Genomic DNA, 10,137 nt, shown 5'->3' on the forward strand with positions numbered 1-10,137 from the left:
TTTTACAGCGTCTGTTTCTCTTTCTAGGGGCAGCGGCCTGGGTCTCGTCCTGGCCAGTGCAGGATTTGGCATGCTGACTGCGCCCATCATGGAACTTCATAATCAGAAAGGCTACTTCCTGCACCACGTGATCTTCGCCTGCTGCACTCTCATCTGCATCATTTGCATTCTCCTGCTGCCGGAGAGCACCAACCAAAGCCTGCCAGAGAACATTCCTGCCGGGGAACACTACACCAGGCAGCCCCTCATAGCCCACAAAAAGGGCGAGCAGCCCCTTTTACTGACTAACTCTGAACTGAAGGACTATTCGGGGCTCCACGAATCCCCAGCCATGGGGGAGCGCATGTTGGAAAACGCTACAGCCAATGGGATCAAGACTCCCTAACACGGTTGCCTTGTGAGTCGCACACTTTAAGGCGGTTATTTTGCACAGAAACACCGACAAATGATGTGATGAACAAAATGGTAGTGAGAGAACTGAGCTCTGCTATGATGCCACGTTTACCATAGAAAGTTCAGTCAGTGCAGAAGGAGCCACAGAAGGGTTTGGAATTGAAACATCCTTCAATAGAGGGAAAACATGTCACACATTTCCAAATGTATTACTGCCATTTAGATACAAAATGTACTTTCAGACTTTTCCTGAGCACCTTTCTTCACTCATTCCATGCGTGGACTTCAATCAGAAGGTGCATTTGTTCCAAGAAGGTTGCACCACATAGGAACTTCATGCAATCAGAAGCTGCACATGTGGGTGTGGTTGGGGCACCAATGTCTGACCTACCCCTATATTGTGTGATATGGTAATCCAAGCAAATGAACCCTTATGTTCTGATATTAGGATCTAGTGCTCCTTTTAAGAAACCACATTGCTTCAGATTTGATTTACTTTCTGTGATGTACCGGGCACCATTTTGATTCACTGAAGTTGGTTGTCGCGATCTGTATGTGAAACTGCTCGTTCTCGACTACACCCCAGAATAACTCTGGCCAAACACTCCAGCTCCCCACAAAACTCTTAATTCATAGTACCTTTTAGACAAGGTTCATGTATAGCTTCTGATATCACATCACCAGTCTCAAAAACCTCTCAAAACAATATGGAAGTAATGTACTTTGAACAACAGATTGATTATTTCAGTTGTCCTCTTAGAAAAAAGGGAGTGCTTTGCAAATTCTCAATGTAACAAGTCTTAATAGACAGCGGAAGTTGTGTGTTACACGTAGCTGCTCCATGTCACTTACTCAAATTGCGCCACGCAGATCCACTATTTGTGACAGACCCATGCATGACTGTGCTGGCCACACATGGACAGATCACAATGACTGTAGGCAGTGGAATTTGTGTACTAGTTCATTCAGTTTAAGCTAGTATGGTGCTGTCACCTGGTTAACGTGTGTTTGTTTAATGAAGATGTCAGGTGAATATAGAAATCTTGGTACGCCCGTATGGAATCTAGTAGTATTGTGCGTGGGTACACTTTTCTCTTTAATCCAGAGGCTGATAGTTGATGGTACTATGGATAACCATCATGTTCAGATTAACCACTTAAAATAACAAGATCTAACTTTCTTTACTAGTCCTTCCTAAGTAGAAGGAACAAACCTCTGTTCTCAACCCTGTGGAAGGAAAAACAGTGGGTCTTTTTAGTGCTGCCTCTTGAAGAGTTAAGGTCTAGGTTAGTCTTGGATACAATCTCATAAAAAGGGAATATATGTTTGGTGCATTTGTCACATAATGCACAACAGTTTGCCCTGATACCAGCACACATAGCAGCAATATATCTGTCAAGGTTTACGGAAAAGTTGGCACACTTTTTGCCGTGGAATACCACACAAATTACACATCAGTGGCACGCCATGGTAAGTCTCAATGGTTTACGCAAACTGAAAAAAGGGGCTTTGTTCTTTTTTTTTCTTTTCAAGGTCCCTAAACTGCCGCATAGCCACAATACTGCACAGTTCTGACACGGGTTGGAGAGCTGAGTAACTAAGGCTCTGCATATTTTCTTAAAAGTTAAACACTTAAGTGAATGTGAAAGGGAAAGTAAATATGGATAACTTGACTTTGTAGTTAACACTGAGGATCACATGATGGCTCAGTGCCACTGATACATCATTATATGTATGCATTTTGTATCCATCTCTTGGTAGTATAGGGTGGACGTGTGATATACAAGTACATTTTGCACTACTGTGAGTCAGGCTTGTCCTATCAATGCAATTATGCTTTTTTGGAATTACTTTTTTGTATTGTGCTTTTTCTCCAACTTCAGGCTTTTGTCTTCACAATAAACCAGCAGTACCACAAACCCAGAAAAGAAATCCAACAAATGAATTGAGGGGTTAGGCCAAAGCAAAAGATTACATAAATATTTTTTCAGCTCAGCTCTTGCATTTTTCGGGAGAAACTGAGGTCCATTTTATTATCTTCGCCAACTTTCCAACAGTCATCCTTGGGTACATAAAGCACACGGATCTCACCACTGATCGCCAAGAAGCTCTGCTCATGTAAGAGTTGTACAAAGCATGACTGGAGCATCCTCTTGTTGTCAGACTTGTGGTAGTGCCGACTCTTTAAAGCCCCAATAATGTGCCACTTTCTGGTGCCAAATGTATGGAATGTGTTTCCTTTTTAATATAGGTCACGTTGCAAGTCAATGACCAAATCGCACTGGTATCTGATGACGTTGGAAATTGATGGATATTTTCAGGCAATAGCGCGAACATGCTCCTGTGTCACCAGGCCACTAGGCAAATGTGCAATTTAAACCATCTGCTCCCATGGAAATGATGTGGACAGGTCTTAGTCTTTGGGCCGAGGTAGTCTGTCTACAAAACTGTCCGTCGTGAGTCGCTGAGGATCAGGGAAATTGATTAGGACCTGGCACACTTTTTTAGCTGAGCCTTTCAAAGATGTTTTGGCTGGACACAAACATTTGGATACCGCTCAGCAGATTGTGGTGTGTGACACAAAGCAATGTCAAAAGTTGGCAAGTAGGAATGAGCTGTGTATTTTGCGTTTCAATTTTCAACTTTCATGAACCCAGTAAAGACTGTCTTTGCCAGAAGTAAAGTGTTTGGACTGGTCTCCAAAAACTATTTAGGAAGTAATTTTGTCAAATTGTAAAATGTGTCAACTTGATGTAACTAACTTTTTGGCTGAATTTCCCACAAAAAAAGGTAGGTTATGCATTTTTCTAAAAATACACAACACCGAATTTTTACAAAGTTTTTCCTTGCTATTTTTTCAAATGTCAACAACTGTGTGAAGTAGCCATGGTTGTTGCAGTCCATCTTTACACAGCCCTGTTTACAAAGACTCAGTGGCTTAACAAAGGCCCCTGCAGTGCAGGGGACCCGAGCTCCAGAGACCCTCTCAGCACAGTACCCTGGTCTGAGAGCTTCTGAAAGATTCTGGACGGGGGGGTCCATCTGTGTACTTTACAGCCCCCCCTCAAGTTTCGTTACGCCACTGCAAAGGCTGCACTGGCATTGAAGCCTTTTGAATCTAGTCTATGGTTCCTGCTATTACATACCAGACGAGGCAGAGGAAAAGCACAACCAGATCAAGCCAGGAACTTGCTTAAGTCGATGCCTATGTAGGTGAGTATGGCAAAGGAGAAACTCAAAAACTTTGCCAGATTGCCAAAAATCCCCAAGGTGAAGCCCTCAGCTGTTCAAACTGCTCCAAGCACAGCACACTGCCCACATTATACATTGTCAGATTGAAAATGGCGCCCTGTTGTTTCCACACGCTGACAGAACTTTTATTTCTTCGCTCTCGCAAGTAGTTTTAAATATATTTATATTTTTAATAGATAGTACGATGGAAAGGGAATTCCCTAATTTCAAGACTGGTCAGCAACTCGTTTGTAGAAGCAATTTCAATGTTACATTTTATTTCAATAAAATTAAATCTGTGCATTTTGTTAATGTCTTTAGACTTTAGAGTTGTGCGGGTCTGAGGAGAAGAAACTATCAAGTCATCAAGTTTATTTCTTTATTGACCCCTTTCATCCCCTTACCAAGCATATGCTCCATTCACCAAATATACGAAAAAGTGCGATCTTGTTGGGGGGACCAATGCATTTCTCTTCAAACAATGGCAATAAGAGGGGGAGGGTACTATATAAGGAATTGATCAGCTAAGCAGATCACTAGTTGAACCTACCACTGTTTAAAAAATAAGTTTACTTATCAACTGTCTTTTGTTTATTTCTATTATTTTTTTATATGTAGCAAGTAATTAAAATTAAAGTGTTTACCTTCACAGTCACCTCTGTCAAGTTAAAACCACATATCACGAAACTGGAAGCAGAAGTGCCATTAAATTAACGATTAGTGGCTTAAGTGCTCATGAAGGACTATTTCATCACAGAGAGCACCGATACCTGTTCGGGTTTGGGAGGGATCTGGGTTTATTGGTGAACCTCTTCTACACTACTGTTAAAGGTATTTCTGAGTAGCTTCACTTAAATTCTTTATTCTTTCCGTCATGTGATGGGCAGTGGAACCGACCCCAGTCTATCGGCATGCAAGTAAGACAAGCTCCTCCATGTTCAAATAAGGATTTTATTGCTAAAACTGGGTTTTAGTTTGGGTGTCTTTGATCATGATTTAGTGAGGTGGTGCTGATCTGTAGCACAAGCTTAAATTGAGTACTAAAATGTCTTACAAGCTAAATGTCTGCATGGTGTTTTATCAACTGTATCTACTGGGATTTCTTTAAGTGTACTGTAAATGTACATAAATAAAATAATAAATGTTCCCCCCCATTAATATTGTATTTATTTACTTGCTACGCAGAGTTTTAAAATCCTATATGTTGGTATTGACGTTTTGCGTACTTGACATGTTGATGTTTGTCAAGATGAAGACCAGAGTATTGGGGCTTCTGGATAACAAATAAGGATTGGTCAGACATAAAATCAAAATATTTAATTAGGTTTTTAATGGTGAAAAAGGGCTGATTATTTCTTTTGACCGCAGATTCCCCTGACAGACACCATTTAAATCAGTTAGATATGAACTTCTGAACCTACTACCTAGAACTGAAAAATACTTCTGAAGGTACAAAAGGTACATAACATGATAGAAGAGTTCAAGGCAATGAGGAAAGGTCCAGAGATCCTGATTCTGGATTTTAATACCTATAATGCTAGAGGAGCTTTGTTAGAGGCTCAGGACCCTATTAGCCTCGTATTGAGCTGTATGAATAGGAGTGTGAGTGTATGTTCCTCCTATCTTCTATTTTGTATGTTATTACCCACTTCTGTGAAGCATATTGGATTTACCATTGTTATCGTTTGCATTTATGAATACAGAGACACCATGACTAGCCTTGAGAAAGCCCAGGCTAAACTTGCCACATAGGGCGATACACGTGTCGGCTGTTCTCCTTTTAAAAAAAATGTAATTACATTCTAAAAAAAGATCCATAAAAAGAGTGAAACTATGTACAGTGGATCTACAAAGTGTTGAATTCAAATAAAATGACTATCTTCATTTAAACCGATTTGGACTATTCTGTACTATAAAAATTAATTATCCATTTGGCTAAAAGATTCTCTGGAAAGGAGGAACATACGCTCACACTCCAATTCATACATAACATGATAGAATGTTGTGTACTGCCTCGTACTTGAGCATCTGCCTAAAGTTCATAACAGAATATTTGCCACGGCAGATGCCACTTTGACTATGTTCCTACAAAAGGTGAGCCCTCCGACAGACATGGACGCCATTTTGTCTATGTTCCTAATAAAGGTGGGCCCTCGGACAGACCTGGACATGTGCTAGCATGGATGATGAGCATCTCTGAATTCAAAGTAGTTATTTTTGTCAAATAGAATCTGGTCCCTCTCATACTGTCCTCTTCAAACTGAAGTGCGGGTACAGAGTCCCTGATTGAACCTGCCCATTTAAAGTACAGCGTGTAAGTTAGCACATGCAACAAGCTCAATTTTAGTCAAACATCAACGTTTGTGCTTGCATTTATTTTATTTAGTTTACTGAGGTATTTGTGTAGCATGACTGTTCCCAGCGGGTGAACACTTTACATAGAAAAGCAGGATACTTGTCCGGTTTACATTTCACAGTGCAAGCAAGAATGTGTACATACCTCTACAATGTACACATTAATATTCAGGACATTTGGGGCGTGGCAGCGATGATTGCCTGAGCTAGGGGTTGGTCAGGGCCAGTCAGGTGCCGCCATTTGTTTGATGACATGAGCATGGTGAAAAGTTGGGTTGAAGTTTGAGGTAACCAGCATTTGTTACAGAGCCTTTGGTCGTGAATTGCGAGTGCTTGATTGTCTCTTCTGGACCACTTGCTTGAAATGTTACCTCCTAGTCCTCATACAAAAAGCATTACCTGACTTTTACAGGATTCCTAATTAGGGACATGTTCTCTGAATGCCTTAGCTCTCTGCTATGGCGGAAGAGCGTCGCCCCCCCAAAAACGGCAGAAAAGGAAAAATAAAACTGCACTTGTCTCAGGCCGGACAAACCATCATGTGTAGTGAAAGTTCTCTCCAAGATGCAATGCAGCTGGGTTTGACAAAGGAGGCACAGACTCAGTCTGTCCTGGAGCACAAATCAAGGGCACTGAGGCCAATTCTAAAGCTACTGTCATGCGTAAGAATGCAAAAGACACACAATTGATGGACGAAATGCAGAACAAATCAAAACATTCATCCGCAGTCAAGAGATCTGGGTTAAATCCATCATTCTTTTGCTCACCATGCCACCCCAGTTTAGAGCTGGCCATATGCAAATCGATCTTGACCCTAAGCCTCATGGGAACAGTCCAGCCCGAACTGCCAAGCCAGGTCCTCCCTGGACCGGAAACAAGCATCCTAGGACCGGTTTCGGGGTTTCACCCCTCTTCAGCCAGGATAGCTTGATTAAAGTAGCACAGTGAGCCCAGAACCCATGTCTGGTATACCTGGCGCAATTCGAGCGAGAAAGCAAAAGACACACAATTGATGGACGGAATGCAGAACAAATCAAAACATTCACCCCCAGTCAAGAGATCTGGGTTAAATCCTTAATTCTTTTGCTCACCATGCCATCCCAGTTTAGAGCTGGCCATGTGCAGTTCGAGCTGGAATGTTCCCATGGGGCACAGGGTCAAAACTGATTTGGATATGGCTGGGTTCAAACTGGAATGGCATGGTGAGCAAAAAAACGATGGATTTAGGCCCATATCTCCGTACTGGGGTGAATGTATGACATTGTTCTGCATTCTGTCCATCAACTGTTGTTTTTGCATTTGTCAGCCCGAGTGGGACGGATGTGCTCAGACGTGGGTCCCGTGCTCTCCATGCCACTGGAATCAAGCTATCCTGGGAGGACCTGGCTTGGCAGTTCGGCTGAAATGTTCCCATGGGGCACAGGGCCAGGCTTCACAATTTGCCGCAGGCCAATCTGGGGGCTTGTGCCTTCCTGAAGAGGTGGAAAATAACGCAACAGGGAGGGCTGCAGGTAATGACCCCTAGTGCCCCTCTCTCCCTTTTCCCGCCCCGGCCCCACTCTGCCAGCATACCGGTCGCTCCTGTTGTTGGTATTATCACTAATTAGTTGAGCGAAACTGTTCTCCAGGCTCGTAGCAATGAGCAGGCTAAGAAACTATCTTACAAGCAATAAATAGCATTAAAGGCATGAAACACATATTACAAATGGCATTCCTTCTTTTAGCCAATCAGATTAGAGTAGGTATTTCTCGTTACACAATCACATTGCCAATATACTTGGCTCCTAAACCTGCTCACTTCCTGTCCTATCATTCTGAACATTTGTGATGAAATGCAGCTTGCAAAAGGCATTGAGTTTTGCATTAAGTGCAAACAGATAGTCTGAACTACATCAGGAACTCTACAGTAGCAACCTGTCAGACACTTTGATATTTGTCCAGGAACAGAATTAAAAAAGTTACAAATGTCTACTTTACAAGGTAAAAAGTGTCACCTGGGGGCTTGCTTATATCCAGGAAACTATAAACACACAATTAAAATGTCATTGTTGCGAGGGGAATGTGCCCTTTCTCGAATGCCGACTGTTTATTTATTTGCTGGTTTATATAGCGCTTGAATCCACTCCAACTGGAGTATCTCTGCGCTTTTGGAACCGGTAAACAGAAGGCGTGGAATGGAGATGGAAACTAGATATCATTTTTGAATAGAGTGGTTTTTAGAAGTTTTAGAAATGTAAGGTGTTCTGCTGGGGGTCGCGTAACTGTTGTGGAACTGACATCTCAATTTTTTATTTCTGCCCTGTTATCACACTAACCTAGTTAACGCAGAGGCCTAGGCTTGTCCTTGGTATTGTAAGGTCTTGAGCCTGTTGTGTATCTTGAAGGGGCATACAAACCATGCCCTCACAATAGGTGTAGGCCTACTGCCAATGTCCTGGGTAAATCACATAAAACAATGGTGGTAGGGTCATGAGTTTTTATAAGTCAGCAGTGTGATCAAATTGTTTTCTCTGTGTCGGAGAGTAGTGTCTACTGACCCCTCTCGTGTAAAGTACCGCTGTTGTGTGAACTCCAGAACCTTGGTTGACATTCTGTGTGCATGTCCTGTGTGTGTGTATATGTAAAGTAAGTGTGTAGCACATGTATGGTAGAACGACTTTGTTAGGTGTGGTATGAGTCTGAATACAGGGACAAGTGCGATCCATTTTGGATGGCCCATGGTTTAGTTGCATGGCATAAGACTGAGAGTGATGCAGCATCCTCAAAGTGACTGTGTATTAACTGCATTCCTGTGGCTATAGAATGTCATTCAGACACTGAAGTGAAAGAGGATGAAGACAGGGCTGCCTTCAGAACTTAAGCAGTGGAAGCCCTGCCTCCATCCTCCCTTGCTGCACGGTCTGGATTTCCAACCTTGTCAGCAAAGGGTGTCTGATTAATTTGTCCTAAGCACTGCCGTTTGATTGAAAATTGGGGTGAGACTAGTGTCTGCTCAAGATGAAGTTGTTTCTAGGCGATACCTACTCTTTTGTCTGTCAATGATTACTGCTTCAGGAAGGGTGATGACAGTCACACTTAGAGACCTCAGGCTTCATTGTACCCTTGATTTGGATACTCTTGCTTGGAGCCAGTCCCATTCCTACCGGCTATGATAGCCACCTTACAAAGGCTGTGTCTGAGCAATACCAGACAATGATATTTTGAAAGAAAATCACCTCAAAATACGGCTGAATCCTTTTATAGTGGTTTCACATCCCCTTTGTTCCAGATCTAAGTTATTCATGACTAAGGAAGGGAGTACCCCACAGTTACTCAAAGGACTGGTGTGCGACCAGCTCAGGTGTCTGACTTGCATTCAATTTTCTAGAGGTGAGAAGACCTCACCTAATTTCTGCAAAACTTGGTGGAAAAGCTATAGACCTGCCTAGTATCTAGAATCCTGCCTGCTCAGAAAGCAAAGGAGTGTTTCTGGCCCTGCACCTGGAGAAACTCTCTAGGAGTTAAAAAAAAAAAAAGGCTGTGTTTGCATCGTGCAAAGCACTTATGGTGCTCAACGCCGTTGAGTGCGAAGCCAGAGCTGACTTGTGTTGTGATGGGTCTCCCATCGTGGCACGTGTAGTGGACCTTGTACAGAAATCAAGCCAGAAATATCACAATGTGCTGTCTGGCACCTTTGCAGCACCCAAAGATCTAGTGCTGCTGCTGCCCAACTCCAAAAGAATCCAGTGAAGAAGTTGTTGCCAAAGCGTAAGCCTGGTCCCAGCCCGGATGTCGCACCTGCTTGAGCAGCACCCTCTGAGATCTCAGACCAGAGGCCACAACTGCCGGATCCAGGCTCTGAAGCTGCCAGTAACTGCCTCCTGACCAGTAGGCCTGCTGTCCTGCTCACTCTCCATGGTCCAAGGCTAGAGTGAAGGCTCCACAGTGGTCCAGTGTCAATAGAGCCATCGCTGAAGAGCCAGCCAGAAGAACATCCGCCAACCTCTTTTACACTGCCAGCTGGAAATGTGATGTCACAGCACTGATAAGATATTGCAATTGAATCATCTACTTATTATAGATGACTAGTGTTCTCACAACTTGATTTTAAAAAGAAAATTGGACCCGTCCAGACGTACGAAAAGGAACTCAGTGCCCGCTCACTCCCTTTGCGAAGAG

General features: G+C 42.9%; 1 protein-coding gene across 1 annotated transcript in view; it reads left to right on the forward strand.

Annotated features, from left to right (window-relative positions):
* The window catches only part of LOC147669894 (solute carrier family 22 member 23-like), a 214,641-nt gene extending 209,859 nt beyond the window's left edge, over positions 1–4,782 (forward strand). The window contains exon 7 of the mRNA XM_086948163.1: positions 28–4,782. Coding sequence (XP_086804289.1) covers positions 28–385 — 358 coding nt within the window. The 3' untranslated portion in view covers positions 386–4,782. The remainder of the gene's footprint in view (positions 1–27) is intronic.
* The last annotated feature ends 5,355 nt before the right edge of the window (positions 4,783–10,137 follow it).

The sequence above is a fragment of the Lissotriton vulgaris genome, unplaced genomic scaffold (genome assembly GCF_964263255.1).
Source record: "Lissotriton vulgaris unplaced genomic scaffold, aLisVul1.2 SCAFFOLD_1127, whole genome shotgun sequence".
In the NCBI taxonomy this organism is placed as follows: Eukaryota; Metazoa; Chordata; class Amphibia; order Caudata; family Salamandridae; genus Lissotriton; species Lissotriton vulgaris.